A 16276-nucleotide genomic window follows, 5' to 3' on the forward strand; every position below is an offset into this window, starting at 1 on the left:
GGAGAGGCGAGTCCTTAGCCAGGCATAATGAGCACGTCATTCATCCTGCCCCTTAGAATTGTCCCCAGAAGGCTTAAGCAAGACACTCAGTGCAGATCCTAGACGACCGATGTGATGTGCTCCCAGCCATCCTAAATCTGTGTTCTGCGCTACCTGAAGTTTCCAAAATAAAGGTGAAATAAAACAAGGACTGCCCCGACATGCCACATACGATGAAAGTGCCTAAATATATCCTACGCTACAGTACACTATCTTCAAGATTAGAGGGGAAACACTGCGGCTTGGGGGTCAAACACCTGCTTTGTCTGCAGGAGATTCCGGGTTCAATCCCTGGGAGCACCTTCAGGGTGGGCTGGAAAAGACCCATCCTGAATGGCAAAACCTCCCCTTCCCTCCAAACCCAAGTTGTGGATTCCATCCCCGTGCTATGAATGGAACTCACATGGTTCTCATTCCCTGAGGGACTGTGGAGAGCGGGGACGTTACAGACTCCTGGCTATAAACCCCACTTTCACTGTAGGAACTGGTGCTTGGAGAAGACAAGTAAGAAGGCGACTCCGAGGTCAGGTCCAGTTTCAGCACAGAGTCTGGGCTTCCGAGGTCAGAAGTGCTGCCGTTGAGCTTTGCCCTCTTCTTGGCTGCGCTGTTGCGTAGAGAACGAAGACAACTCTGCATCTAAAGAGGAGGGAAGACACATAAACCCAGCTGGATGCTGTGTAAGGAAACACAAATGTGAGTTCACAGAATTGCCTGTTGCCTGCCTGTGATTGGATACTAGGGTGAGGAGGAGCAGGCTTTTTGTTTAAAAGATGTTTCGTTGTCTCTTAAGAAGGTAAGAAGAGCCCTGCAGCTGGATCACAGCAAAGGCCCATCAAGTCCAGGATGCTGCTTCCCCCAGAGAGGCCTATGAGAAGCCCACAAGTAGGGCACAAGTACATCAGTTCCCTTCTGCTGGCATTTCCCAGTGACTCGTATTCAGAGACATGTTCTCTCTGAACCTGGAGGCAGGATACAGACCACCAGGACCAGTAGCCACTGATAACCTTGTTGTTGTTATGTGCCTTCAAGTCGATTACGACTTATGGCGACCCTATGAATCAGTGACCTCCAAGAGCATCTGTCGTGAACCACCCTGTTCAGATCTTGTAAGTTCAGGTCTGTGGCTTCCTTTATGGAATCAATCCATCTCTTCTTTGGCCTTCCTCTTTTTCTACTCCCTACTGTTTTTCCCAGCACGATTGTCTTTTCTAGTGAATCATGTCTTCTCATGATGTGTCCAAAGTATGATAACCTTATCCTTCACAAATCTGTCCAATTGCCATAGTAGGAACATAAGCAGCATGGCATGCTTGCACCTGTGTTGCAATGCCTGCTTCCTAACACTCAGTGTCTATTTTAGTACAATTTGCTTCAGCATTCACCAAGAGCTGACAAGCAGCCCCAGGGTGGCATTAGTGACTGAAAATAAAGAGTAGCCCCAGCAATGATGGTGGCAGATGAGGAGGTTTCTAATATCACAACAACAAAATTCTTCAAACTGTGGTACAAGATATTTTCAGTGATGCTGGTCTTAATACAAATGATTAAAAAAGCAACATGGAATACAGAAACTGCCAACAAACCCATGTTGAACACGTATGTACATCCTACATGAAGCCCAGAGGTGGGAGAGATATAGGCAAACGTGTCATTCAACCTTGTCTTTAAAAAAAAAAAAATAGGAAACAACAATCACACTGAACTCCAACCTCTTCCTCATCCGGCTCCTTTTCATTGACGTTTAACTCCGAAAGGTCAAGGGCCAGCTTCTTGTCCCTGTCATTCAGCCAGATGTCTTCTGGCTCCCCATTCTTGTGTCCTATGACATTAGCTTCCACTTTATCAGGCGAGGGGCTAATGCCTCTGGGGATAGGAGGCACTGGCTTTGTCCCACTCAGGCCTCTCCGGGAAGCTGGGGATCTCACAAAGGCAGGTTTCAGCTGAATCGGAGGCGTGTCCTGCAGCTTTGCCTCTGTGCGAGGAAACACACACAGAACATTTTTAGAATATATTTAAGGAGATATTGAAGGGTGTTTATTTGTGAACAGATGGGAGCAACTAGACACATATTGCACTACTAATGCAGAATCCACACTGGATTTTATAGTCTCTGGTTTTGACTTATATAACCCTGATCAGCAGGATCCCTGCAGACCCTGCGATTGCCTCCTCCACCTTGTCCTGTCATGACCCTGGGCACCAACTACGGCTGCCCTCTTAGGATGCCATCCATGCAACAACGGCAGTTAGCTACCAGCCACAGAACTCTTTTCCTCTGGAACTGGCCGATTCCTGAAGCTTTACGTCCCTTCCAGAGGCCAAGAAAGACTTTCCTATTTGGGCAAATGTTTAGCAGCTGATGATAAGCAAGATGGATTTTTTTTATGTATGTGGCATTCATATTTTAAATTAGGGAACATAGGGAGCTGCCATATACTGACTCAGACCATTGGTCTACCTAGCCAGTATTGTCTACACTGACTGGCAGTGGCTTTCCAGGGCTTTAGCAAAGGATCTCTTTGAGCTGGGCCCTTCTGCATGCAAGCCAGATGTTCTACCAGTGAGTTACGGCCAACCCCCATCAGCAGGGCTGGCACCAGCCTGCCCCGGGACCTGGCACATGCACGTACTCTCCACCTACCTGCCTGTCCCTTGGTGAGTGCTGCCAGCACTGTGCTTGCATGCCTGCCATCACCAAGATGGCGGCCAAAGCTTCCCTAAGGCACTGATGCCTGTTGGCACGCGTGCGTGCTATCCATGCGCATGCTTGCCATCAGCCAAGATGGCGGCAGGGGCATCAGCCCCTTAGGGAAATCGCGGCCACCATGTTAGTTGATGGCAGGCTTGCGCATGCAGCGCAACCAGCATTTACATTACGGGAGAGGTAGGTGGGGCATGCAGGCAGGTGTCGCAGGTCTGCACGGCAGTAGCAGGGGTGCCTGGGAGCTCCCTCTTGTGACCTGTGGCAGGGTCGGCAGCCGATGCTGCCGCACATACAGAAGGGAGCACTACCCACCCACCCACCCACCCTAAAGAGGGGCCCTTCAGGAGCCCCTTGGGACCCAGGGGCCCTTGGCCAGGGCCCAACCTGGCCACCCTCTGGCACTGGCCCAGCCCACTAGGAAGATATGATGGGCAACAATGTGATGTTTGCAAAGTCCACAGGACTCCAGGCTGACTCCTTGCAGTGCTGATTCAAGCCTCGCTCCTTCCTCAAGTGGCCCAGTAACTGGGAGACCCCAACATGAAAGGTTGGGCTGCAGAAGGGTGAGGTAGCACTTCATTTCCCAGGCCAAGCGTGAAGGAACTGTTTGACTTTTTTTTCAGCAAACTATTCTTTTTTTAGCATAAACTTTGTGGAAAATGACGTAAGTATGAGGAAGGGCCATAGCTCAGGAGCAGAGCACCTGCTTTGTACACAGAAGGTCCCAGGTTCAATTTCCAGCACCTCCTGAGAGGGCTGGGAGAGCCCCATCTGAAACCATAAGGAGCCGCTGCCAGTCAGTGTAGACAAAACTGAGCTAGATGGACCAACAGTCTTACTCAGTATAAAGCATCTTTCTATGTTCCTGAAATTCTGAATATGTTTGAAAGTGCTATAGATTCCCCCCTCCCCCCATGGAAGAGGACAGTAAAAATTAAAGAACACACCTGCTGAAGATGTTCTTGTCATACTGGGTGATGTCCACTGTTAGTCAAATGGGTCTACTCTTGAGTACAATTTAGTTGGATATCACCCGTTGCTTACAAATATAGAAAAGGGTTCAGCGTCTACTCTAAGATAGGGCTCTCGGAACTGAATTATTCTAAGTGCAGTCTTGGAAAAGTATCATGAAAATGATGGGGGGGGGAAGGAACATCCAAGTGCTGCTGGATGGAGAATTATTTATTATTCATTTATTACATTTATACCCCGCCTTTCCTTTCATGATAGAAACCCAAGGCGGCTTACACATGGTTCCCAGGCGGTCTTCCATCCAGGCACTGGCCAGACCTGACCCCGCTTAGCTTCAGGCAGGGAGCTGGCCTCATGTGCCTTCAGACCATAGCCTGGGACCAGTTACTAAAAGTAACACTGCTTACGTGCTTTGACAAAGCAGAAGAACTTAAAACTATTGCCTTTGAAGAAAACGTTTTGTTAAATCGTATTTGACAGTTGTGACTTTTATTAATAAACACTCTCCATCCAGCACTGGTTTGCCTCTTTTTCTTGCTGTTGCCACTGCCCTCCTTGTCTCTTTGTTTTTAAAGAACTCCCACCAGGCTTGCTGCATGTTGCTGGATGCTGCCAACAGCTGTTGGCACCAAGGCTCTTACCGGGATCCCCTCCTGCCACTGGGCTGGAAAACGTCTTCTGATGACTAGGTTTTGGAAGCCCTTCAAAACTCTTCAGAGGCCAGGAATTCGAGAAGTTGACAGCATGATCTTGTGACTTCTTGAGCGACTCTGCAGGAGGGGATGTGTGCTTTGGACTGTGCCTGGACGATGAGAATGGGTAGGATGGAAGGATAAAAGCCCCTTGGCTGGCATGGGAGCCCAGGAGAGGTGGTGCATGCTCAGGTGGGCTGCAAAAAGTCCGCTGAGGCTTGTTGGTGAAACTGAGGCTGGCACACACTGATTCAAAGGGAAATAAATGCACAATCCAGATTAAAGAACCACGAAAAAACACAGTTTGCAAACTGTTTCCTGTCTAACCTATCTGATAGCTAACCCACAAGCACACAGAGAGATCTTTCCTTGAGCTCATGAACATGTCAAAAAGAATGAATTACTTTTCTTATCATTGCGGCTCTATGTCTTACAACCAGGTCATGTCACCTTTCCTTCACTGTAGCCAAGGTGGTCACCAGGATACCTGCTTCCCTCTGCACCAGATTACTAAAATAAATATTGGATTAAAATAGTCTCCCCATGCGCTCCTTGTCTGCTATAAGACAAGTTTGTATCTGCTAGCTGTTGCTGCACACACTTGCTTCCATTGGGAAGCAGCTCTGGCTAGCCTTTAGAGTGGTTGCAGGGGACAGAGAAGGCTGGAAGTGGCAGAACTGTGACTGCAGTCTGCATGGGTTGAAGAAGAAAAGGAAGATACCAGGGTGGGTGGTGCCTTGGCAGGAGGGCAAAGAGAGAGAAGATGGGGCCATGGGAGGGAGGGCAGGAGATGGGGAAGTAAAAGGGGGTGAGGCAGCAGATGGGAGAGACGGCAGAGAAAGAATGGGGGGTGCTGGATGAATTGGGAGATTGCTTGTGAACTGGTGGAGGGAGTGTGGGAATGGATTGAGAGAGAGCGCGCATGCAGGGGGGGAGGAGACAAGTAATCCTGAGAGAGAGATTGGGGGGTGAGCGTCCTTGGCAACGGGGGGGGGGAGATGCCTCCGCCATTTCTTCTCCAGGCTCTTCCTCCAGCTGCAGCTCCAACCCCTCCTGTCCCAAGGGCAGAGTGGGAGGTGGGTCTGGAAGCAGAGCAGAGTCAGAAGGCATGGAGATGGGAGGCGCACCATCACATCTATGGTATCCGGCACCTCCAGGCTATGGCAGTTGCCGGCCAGATTACTGAAGAACTCTCCGGTTTCAACCCCCTCCTTTGCAGACCACTAGGTCCCTCCACTGGATCCCAGTCCTCCTCCTCCTCCTGCCCACTATGCCAGGAGTTCTTGGCTCATGACAATATATACGCACATACGCATGCAAACATATATACATATATAAACACATATGTGTAATCTAGTAAAGGAAACTTTTACTGCAAGCTGCCAGTGTATCTGTTATACAGAGATCCAAGTGGGACTTGGGCAATGTGAGAAGCTTCCCCAGCAAGGGATCCAGAGTTTTTTAATTCATATATTAAGCCTGCATTTGTATTAGAACCATTTTAAATGCTTACATTGTTTTGATGTATGGGATTGTTTTTGTACATGGAACTGTTTTAAATTGTTTTTACACTTTAATTGTTTTATACCTGAAAGTGTTCTATCACTGTATATTTTATTGTTGTAACCTGCCCTGGGAGCTTATGGTAACGGGCAGTAAAAAACCTAATAAATAAATAAGACTGTTAGATTAAATCAGCTGAGGCTATTCAATCAGCACGGACCTTGCGTGGAATAATTTGTTATTCTGAATAATTTACCCACCCTAACGAATTACTTGTTCTCTGCTCCATACTTCAGAGACAAAGTGCTCTATAATGGGTTGGTTAATAAGCAGCTGAAATGGTACTCTAGGAGAAGATGCCCTGTGGTTGAAACTGGTTGAATAAGCTTGGCTCTGTAACTTCCTCATTCACTGCTCCCTAACAAGTGAAATAAAAGGGGCTCTTATGCAGGAAGCACAAGCAGAAACTATAAAACTTTTGGGGAAAGACTGAAATTAGAAGCAGGTCCTCTCCCAAAGCGAAATAGCTCTTTGAATCTTTATTTGAAATAAGATAAGGGATCGAGATTGCCTCAGTGAAAATACACCACCTGGGGATCCTCAAGTACATTAGAAAAGGAGAGGGAGGCTGTTTGAGAGGCGACTACCACTGAGACCATCAGCCTTGGATGACAACCAAGCTGTCTGCTAACTAGGTCTGGGGCCACTTTATTTGATGACTCCAAAATCAGGCTTCCCTCAGCTTCCTTCTCTGAGGCAGCCACATGCTAGCAGTCAAGCCATTTGCCCCGATCCTGCAAGCTGCTGTAGCTGGACCACAGCGTATTTAGAGCGGTCCTTCTTGTAAGGGGCTCTCCATTCCTTTCAGGGGAGGAAACCAATCCATACATGCATTCTCTCTGTGTGGAACAGGTTAATCTGTAGCACAGAACTCTGACCTGAAAGGGCTTCAGAATGTAGTGTATGGTTGTTGCTCTAGTTCTGTGGTCTTGCACATGCTCTGCATGTGTGAAGATTGTTGCCTGACATTTCTAGTTGAAAGATCTCAGATAGCAGAGTCAGGAAAGACTTCTGCTCAAGCCCTGGAAACCATTACCACCGCTTCGCTAGCTGAACCAATCATCTGGATCAGTACCAAGCAGCTCCTAATATACGGTGGAATGCTGGTCTGACCCCTCTGTTGCACAGAGTGCTACTACAAAAGCTGCCTGCATACACTAGAACAAAGCAATTGGCAATATCACCATGCTACAAATACCTTTATCTTGCCAGGGATTATTCAGTCCTAGAAACTGTAGATCAGAATCCACACTGCCACTCTTTCCACGAATGTGAGAGAAACCAAGCAGCCTGCCCTTCCCCGAAATATGAGGCTGATGAGAGGCCATCACACCTTTCAAGCAAAAAGGAAAGGCCTGTCAGGTGTGTTTCTATCTGCTGCACTGTTTGCCTCAATAAATTTAATAAAAAACTTAAAACCACACACACACATGCATGCATTTAAGAAAGCACACAGGCTGTCTGTCTCCTGGGATTTCACATGCTTTTCTTTGGCCTTTGGCGAATGTGATGGAAGAAACGTTTGGAAAATCCTCCTGTGAACATTCCCAGCACCACGTGCAGAGGAGCTCCCAAAATAACCTTCCAACAAGCTTTCTTTGTGCACATGAGGCGGAATAATGTAACTGGCAAGATGTGGAAAAGATGGAGTTCCTTTTTGTCAGGGCATATCAAAAGTGGCATTGCAGTTTCTCCTGAGTACTTTCTGCCCCAGTTAATCCAGGACAGGACAAAATCAAAACCAAAACATTAAAAAAGTGACATACAACTACAAGAAATCCAATACTTTAACTCCTCCAACCTCTCTCTCACCTGTGCACACTCTCTCTCTCTCTCTCTCTCTCTCTCTCTCTCTCTCTCTCTCAGCCAAGCACAATGTTAAATGAACTCTGAAGTCCCTTTAAACTGGCAGGCCTCCCAGGCAGGCATACTGCACTGCCAATAAAAGGGCACAAATAGAGATGTAAAAGGTCCGGAAAATTTGAAGCCATGGAAAAAACTTTTTTCCGTCCTTTTTTTCAGAAAAAAACAGAAATTTTCAGAAAAATTGAAAAAATGCAATATTAGCACTTTTTACAGATTAAAAGACACTTTATTACTTCAGGAACATCAAATGTAATTATGTACAAGTTGGTTTGCCATAAAATTATCACATTTGGTATATTAAAAGTACATTTTATTCAAACAATTATTACAAATTGAATTTACTTTTTTAAATTTTTACTTTTTTGTAACAAATGGATCTACAAGATCCTGAGCTGTAAGGAACCTCTTTCATTTTGCCAGTTTATGAGGAGCAGGAAAAAACAATTTAAAAAAAACAGAAGAAACCATAAACAATAATAACAAAGAAAATTATTTATGCCTCCGCTAGTCCTCCAGTGTCAAGCAGACATAAAGCATCCATCCCCTTAAAAAGAACTGAGAAAAAGGGAGGGGGACCAAGATTCAATGAAGCATTTTATTCTTCATGCTAAAATAAAACATTCCATAATCGATTTTTTCTTCATTGTTTTCATTTTTTTGGAAAAAAAACACAAAAAAGGCTTTGGAAAAAATGGGAAAATGTGTCCTTTTTTCCAAATTTTTCCATTTTTTTTCCAGGCCTTCACATCTCTAGGCACAAAGCAAGTCTAGTCTTGCCCAATATGGCCTATTCAGTATTAATGTGGGGCATGATGAAGGTTGGCCCCTTATTACTGCAAGAGCGCAAAAGCTTTTTTAGAAGTCACATTCAAACCCCCACAACTATTTCTCATGCTTAAGGGATGGTGCAGACCTAACTCTAGCTTCCTATGAACCACAGTTAGCAAATCTGGAAGACCTGCAGCATTCCCCATCCACACCCCACATTTGCTCTAGAAATCTGGCCCAATTTACTGCTCAGCTACCACTGTGTAGTTCCTGATCACCGCAAATGTAGCATCTTTCTAATGGTAGCCTGGATTTTGGTTGCTGCTTTCAGATACAGCACTAGTTTCAAGAACTCCTGGGAATTATTTCTGTTCACGGGGGAACTGAGTCATGCAGCCTATCTAGAAGGTTTGAAGTCACCACTTATCAGCTGATGGGCAGTGACTTCAAGCCTGCTTTCTGCAGGGTTTGGCTGTGTGATCGAGTTTGCCAGGGGGAACTCAGTCATGCAGCCAATCCAACTGCAACTCTACCTGCCCCACACCTGATGTCACCTATGTCAGGTGGGCATGGTTTGGGGAAATCAGCTTTACGGGGCAAATTGAGACCAGTGTCAGGCCAAATTTGGCCCATTAACTAAGTCACAATAACTAACTAACTAACTGACACAATGGAGGTCAGTGATTTTTTTTCAGAGACCACGTGGTTTGTATACAAATGCAAAGGAATAGGAAATAGCTGACCCTTTCCCCAATCATGGGGATGAAGAGGAGAGGATTAGAAGTAGTTTAATCTCTCCTAAGGCTGATGTACTCACTGAATAAGAAAGTGCTTTTACTCACACATTAAATTCAGGACTAAATGACTGCCATTTGAAAAAGGAAGGAAAAGAATGTGCTCACAGGACCATAACATGGGAGATGCCTCTAAGGCAATTTTCAAATATTCTTCTCAGTATGTCAGCACTTGTTACTCCCAGCTTTCCCCCAAGTGTTAAAAAAAGAAAAATATCTTTATTTAATTTAGTAATCACTTCCCTTGAAACATCCCGAAGTGATTTAAAAATAAAAAAAATCAACAAAAGACATAGACAGACAAATAAATACAATTTCTAGGCAAATGCAGATAAAACCTGTGGTAAAAATATCCACTTAAAAGGCTTGTTTGTAGAGGAAGGCCTTTAACAGGCCCTGAAAGAGAAAGAAGACGGTGTCTTTATAATATATGAAGGAAGAATTCAATTGGAGGAATAATTAAAAAAGAGCGTTGCTGTGGGTTTTTAAGAGCTCAGGGGCCTGCCCTAGATGTAGCTACTTTCATCACTTTTTTCATTCCACGTCTAGACCTTTTCTTCAAAGCTGGAAAGCTTTCTATGACAACAGACACAGCTTCTTCATGGTTATTTCCTTGAAATCATCGCTTCATTATGTAACTGTAAAGTGTGCACGGTTATACACACATTCGGTACTTAATTGGCTTACCTTGGGAAGGCCTCAGTTTTGGAGACTGAAGGAAATCATTTGATGGCGAGAGCTGCAAGAAAACAAGAAAAAGCATTAAAATACAATCCACTTCCACCTTCGTCCCTGTGAAAGCAAGAGAGATGCACAATCACATCTAGCTGACTACATTGCTGGATCAGGACCTTGGGATAAGTTGGAAGTCCACAGGATAAAGCCTGTTTTAACTGGGCTGGAGTCTTGCAAGTTTTAAGATTTTCTAACAAATGGCACATGAACACCACCCTTCTGGCTCCACCAGTCTCTGGGACAGTGCCAATCGGATGACCTATAGAAATTGGATGAGTTTAAAATTTCCAGAACTCTCTAACAGAATAATCTGCAAAAAGAAAATATTATTTTTCACCATTCCTCTCAGTGTTTCTGTACCTCTCAACAACTACTGGATTGCTATGAACATTCCAGATTACAAATTCCTTTAGTGACTGCAGGGCAACTTGTGTTAATTTGTAACAAAAAATGAGCTCACAGGAATGTACCAGAATGTAATGATTACTTCCCTCCATGACTCTGGAAAACCAGGACCATGGAGATTACACTGCTAAACATCTCTTTCAATTAAACCAACATTTAAAATACAGACAAGACAATGAAGGTTCTTCCTGAATGTTGAAGTCATCATATGGACCAAACACAAACATAATTTATTTACCATTCACTGACCACAAATAAAAGTTATAGAATGTAAAATATGTAAGATCTTAAACAAGAAAAAAACCAAAGCCTCTCTCCAGCCTGGTGTTTCCCAAACTTTCTTCCCCACGGACAACTTGAAAACTCCTGATGGTATTGATGGACCATGTTGTGATTTTTTTTGGCCTGATTTAGCAAATGTAATGTGCAGCACTAGATGTTGTGTGATTTTTTAAACTGCATTTTCATTGCTTCTTTTTTTCTCCTATTGTTGTTGTTATGTGCCTTCAAGTCGATTACGACTTATGGCGACCCTGCTGGCCCTCATCTGACGCTCCCACCTAGTGTTGCTATCTAGCTGTCCTGTCCGAAGTTGAGAGACTCAGACTCGACAGTGGCGTTTTCTCTTTTTATTCAAGTAATAGACAGCTGCAGTGCAGAGTGCCTCATGTAACTAGCTACTCTTTCTAGGAACTCAGCATCTCTCTGGCACTGGCTAAGCATGACTTTGTGACTCCAAGACGTTGACTCAGCAAACGGAGACTTCTCCTTAGCTTCGGCCAGTCTTTCATCTTATTTATTTATCTATTTATTTATCTGTTTGTTTATTTATTTATTACATTTATATACCGCCCCATAGCTGAAGCTCTCTGGGCGGTTTACAGCAATTAAAAACAATAAGAACAAATATATAAATTTAAAAACACAAAAAACAATTTAAAAACACAATTAAAAAAATTAAAACAATTTAAAAACATGCTAAAATGCCTGGGAGAAGAGGAAAGTCTTGACCTGGTGCCAAAAAGGTAACAGTATTGGCGCCAGGTGCACCTCGTCAAACAGATCATTCCATAATTTGGGGGCCACCACTAAGAAGGCCCTCTCCCTTGTTGCCACACTCCCAGCTTCCCTCAGAGTAGGCACCCGGCGGAGGGCCTTGGATGTTGAGCGTAGTGTACGGGGTGGGTTCGTGTGAGGAGAGGCGTTCCATCAGGTATTGCGGTCCTAAGCCATGTAAGGCTTTATGGGTTAAAACCAGCACCTTGAATCGAGCTCAGAAACATACAGGCAGCCAATGCAAGCGGGCCAGAATCGGTTTTTTATGTCTGGACCGTCTGGTCCCTGTTACCAATCTGGCTGCTGCATTTTGCACAAGCTGCAGTTTCCGAACCGTCTTCAAAGGCAGCCCCATGTACAGTGCACTGCAGTAATCTAGCTTGGAGGTTACCAGAGCATGGACAACTGAAGCCAGGTTATCCCTGTCCATATAGGGACGTAGTTGGGCCATCAACCGAAGTCGGTAGAAGGCACTCCATGCCACCAAGGCTACCTGAGCCTCAAGTGACAGAGATGGTTCTAGGAGAACCCCCAAGCTACGAACCTGCTCCTTCAGGGGGAGTGCAATCCCATCCAGGACAGGTTGGACATCCACCATCCAGTCAGAAGAACCACCCAAAAGTACTACAAACTGTAAAACATAAAAAAAAAAACATTAAAACAAAACATCTTTAAAAACGTTTCTTAAAATCTTTCAAAACATCTAAGATTAAAAACATTTTAGAAAAGGTTTCAGAACATTTAAAAAAGCAATTCCAACACGAACGCAGACTGGGATAGGTCTCAACTTAAAAGGGTTGTTTCCTTAAAAGTCTTCCTCCTCCAATGGAGGGGGGCTGCTAACTGTCCCGGCTGGGAAGGATCTGAACAGCCTGGCTGAGCTCCTGCCAGGGGGGCTGGAGTTGTGGGGGCTGTGATGTCAAAGACGGGTTGGGGCGCCTTCTAGGTCTGTTCCGCTGCTCAACTCCTCCCCAAGTGATTCATCCCAGTCCACGTCCACATCCTCTGTCTCGCTCCTGTGTGCTCACCCACTCCCGGCAAGGCTAACAACAGTAGCTTTGGTCCCCATGCTGCTGTGCACAGGACACGGCGTTGCCCTCTGCCCCTTCGGTTGGTGACCCTTCAGTGCTCAAAGTCTTTTTAGTACAATACACATGCAGCACTGCCGCAGATGTGTGGATTTCTGCCTTTTGTCGGTCTGGCCTGCTCTTTGCCTTACGCTAATGGTCCGTAGAGTGGTAAGGGAAGCAGACAACTGAAGTTCTATTTGCCCTTTCATTCTGTTCTGTGGCAATGAGATAAGTTAATTGCTCAGAACAATTTCCTTGTGGTCTGATCAATATGCTTCATGAGCAGGAATTCCCAAACTGATATGTGGACCACCAGTAATTCACAAATTTCATTCAAGTAGTCTGGCATGTCTGCATTAAATATTCATATTGATTTTTAGTTGTATTTTTATCGCTTCTTTCGTTTCTCATATTGTATTGCACTTTGAACTCCATGGAATGTGCATTGTAATATAATGCAAAAAGGAAGCCACAGACCTGAACTTACAAGATCTGAACAGGGAGGTTCATGACCAATGATGCTATTGGAGGTCGCTGATTCATTCTAAGTAGAAAGGGTTGGGACCGCAACTGCCTTAGGCCTATAGTGAAGATTAGACAAATTCATGGAGGAAACGACAATCAACAGCTGTTAGCCACAATGGCTGACTGGAGCCTCCAAGCACAGAGGCAGCAGATCTTTTCACTGGCAGTTGCTGAGCAGCAAACAGCAGGGGGGATGAGATGGCATGCCTACTTGTAGACTGCCCACTACTGATGCGGAACTGCTTTAGCTCAGTGACATTTGTGGGTTTCCGAGCATGACCTGCTCCTTGCAGGTCCTGCCACAACATCTCAATGGGGTTTAGGTCTGGACTTTGACTAGGCCAGTCCAACGTTACATTTCTTGTTCCTCATCCATTCCGATGTAGACTTGCTTGTGTGTTTCGGATCATTGCCTTGCTGCATGACCTAGCCGCTGTTCAGCTTCAGCTGACGGACAGATGATCTGACATTCTCCTGTAGAATTCTCTGAGACAAAGCAGAATTCATGGTTCCTTCAATGATGGCAAGTCGTCCAGGTCCTGATGCAGCAAAACATCCCCAAACCATGACTCTGCCACCACCATGCTTGACTGTTGGTATGAGGTTCTTGATGTGGAATGCAGTGTTTGGTTTTTGCCAGAAATAACAGGCCCCATGTCGCCCAAAAAGTTCCATCTCATCTGTCCATAGAACACTGTTTGCCCAAAAGCACCTGAACAATCGTCAAGAGTTCTGGAACAATGGTGGAACTTTTAGGTGATTTTTCCTAAATATTGATTCCATTCATTTTCCTTTATACCCCGCATGAGCTGTTCTGTCGTTTAAGCATTTACGTTACTTAAGCATTAGCTGTTCCAGCTGATGCTACCTACCTGTAACTAGTAGTTTTTGGCAAACTCTAGATGAGTATTCATGTTCTTCTCAGTGAGCAGTGGGTTCCTCTTTGCTACTCTGCCATGAATCCCATGTTTGCACAGTGTATTTCTGATGGTGGAGTCATGAACGCTGACCTTGGCTAAGGTGAGAGAGGCCTGCAGATCCCTGGATGCTGTTCTGGGGTCCTTCATGAATTCCCGGATGGTTTTACACCTTGCTCTTGGAGGGATTTTGGCAGGACGGCCACTCCTGGGAAGATTCACTACTGTCCAAAACTTTCTCCATTTGGTCACTATGGCTCTGACTGGGTTGGTGGAGCCCCACAGCCTCCTTGTAACCCTTTCCAGACTGATATGCATCAACAACTATTTTCTGGAGATGTTCAGGAATTGCTTTTGATCGTGGCATGATGTGACTTTGGAACCTGTGTGCTGGCAACTTCAGTCTGATGGCAAGGGCCACAGTTAGTCACTTATATTGGGCAGGGCTAGCCCAAATCAGGCCTGATTGTTTACCAAGGTATTCAAGCACCTGGCCCTAATAATCCCTTTCATTGGGTTGAGTTCATGGGGGGAATTACTTTTTCACACAGGAGCATTCAGTGTTGCCTAACTTTCTTGAATAAACAAATGAAATAAGTATCAAAATGTTGTGTTGTTTGTTCACTCAGGATCCCTTTTCCCTAATATTAGGTTTGGTTCAAGATCTGACAACATTCAGTGCCAAAAATATGCAACAATGCAGAAAATCAGACGGGGGTTAATACTTTTTCACGGCACTGTATAGTTCCTCCGTGAATGAATCTGTCATCCTTGCATCTCTTTTATAGAGTTCTTCAGTGTATTGCTTCCATCTTCTTTTTATTCCATCTCGGTTAGTCAGCATGTTCCCCTGTTGATTATTCAACATCCCTGCTCTTGGTTTAAATTTCCCTTGAATTTCTCTAATCTTTTGGAATAAGGCTCTTGTTCTACCTTTTTTGTTGTCCTCTTCTATTTCTATACAATACTGTTGTAACAGTACTCTTTGTTCCTAATTACTAGTTGCTATATTATTGTATTTAGTGTTCTGACCGTGTTTCTGTCTTCTTTTGCTTTCCTTCTCTCTTTAACTATTTTAAGAGTTTCGTCAGTCATCCACTGAGGTCTTTATCTCTATTTAACTAGAAGTATTGTCTTTTCCTCCCTTTAGGATGCACACCTTAATGTGGTGAGGGGGCTTCAGAGTGTTGAAGAAGCTGAGAGCAATGCCGTCAGGAGTCTAGACCAAGAGGCTAGACTCCTAGCAGGGTCACCCAAGGCGGAATGGTCAAAGCTGAAACACCAGACTAAGATGCATCCAAACTCAGAGGAAGGCAACGGTAAACCGCTTCTGAATATCTCTTACCACAAAAACCCTATGAACAGAGTATTCAAAATGCAACATGAGATAGTGCTGGAAGATGAGACCCCCAGGTCAGAAGGCACTCAGCGAGCTACTGGAGAAGAACAAAGGACTAGTACGAGTAGCGTTGTGACTAATGACGCAGTTGGGTCAAAGCCGAAAGGAAGCCCAGAAGCTGATGTGCACAGATGTGAAAGGAGAGTCCGGAGTTGTATGATGACAAGATCTGAATAGGGTGGTTCATGACAGATGCTCTTGGAGGACACTGATTCATAGGGTCGCCATAAGTCGTAATCAACTTGAAGGCGCATAACAACAAAATTGTCTTTATGCATTCTTCTCTGATAATGTCTTTCACTCCAATCTGTAGTTCTTCTGGTTCTCTATTAGTTAAGTTCAAAGCCTCAAATCTGTTCCTTATTTGATCTTTATATTCTTCTGGGATGTTATCTAAATTGTATTTTGGCATTACGATTGCTTTGTTCTTCTTCTTTAGTTTTACTCTGATTTTCGATATCACCAGTTCATGATCTGTACCACAGTCTGCTCCTGGTCTTGTTTTTGCAGAAAGTATGGAACTTCTCCATCTTCAGTAGAACTTAGATGAATACAATCAAAAGCGTCATGAATTTCTGTTAGCTCTTTCCTTCTTGACAGCTATTACATTAAGGTAATTTGACTACATATTGGTAATTTATGCTGGTAAAGGTGGTCTCGGTGTAGGTTTCAGGTGTGGTGAACAACCCTATAGACTAGTCTAACTACCCCATGATGACGGCTCAACTTTTCCAGGAATCCCAACTCCACTCCCCACAATTCTAAATTTCT

At 44.7% G+C, this 16276-nt stretch overlaps 1 protein-coding gene across 3 annotated transcripts in view; it reads right to left on the reverse strand.

Annotated features, from left to right (window-relative positions):
• The window catches only part of TOGARAM1 (TOG array regulator of axonemal microtubules 1), a 41810-nt gene that overhangs the window by 22000 nt on the left and 3534 nt on the right, over positions 1–16276 (reverse strand). For all 3 annotated transcript variants that reach the window (XR_009760803.1, XM_061612647.1, XM_061612648.1), the window contains exons 2-6: positions 10086–10137; positions 7169–7303; positions 4357–4653; positions 1749–2011; positions 443–675 (exon numbers count right to left, since the gene is read on the reverse strand). Coding sequence is in view for 2 of the 3 variants with exons in the window: in XM_061612647.1 (XP_061468631.1) it covers positions 443–675; positions 1749–2011; positions 4357–4653; positions 7169–7303; positions 10086–10137 (980 nt within the window). In the remaining variant the exon portion in view is untranslated. The remainder of the gene's footprint in view (positions 1–442; positions 676–1748; positions 2012–4356; positions 4654–7168; positions 7304–10085; positions 10138–16276) is intronic.

This window comes from Rhineura floridana, chromosome 2 (assembly GCF_030035675.1).
Source record: "Rhineura floridana isolate rRhiFlo1 chromosome 2, rRhiFlo1.hap2, whole genome shotgun sequence".
NCBI classification, from domain to species: Eukaryota; Metazoa; Chordata; class Lepidosauria; order Squamata; family Rhineuridae; genus Rhineura; species Rhineura floridana.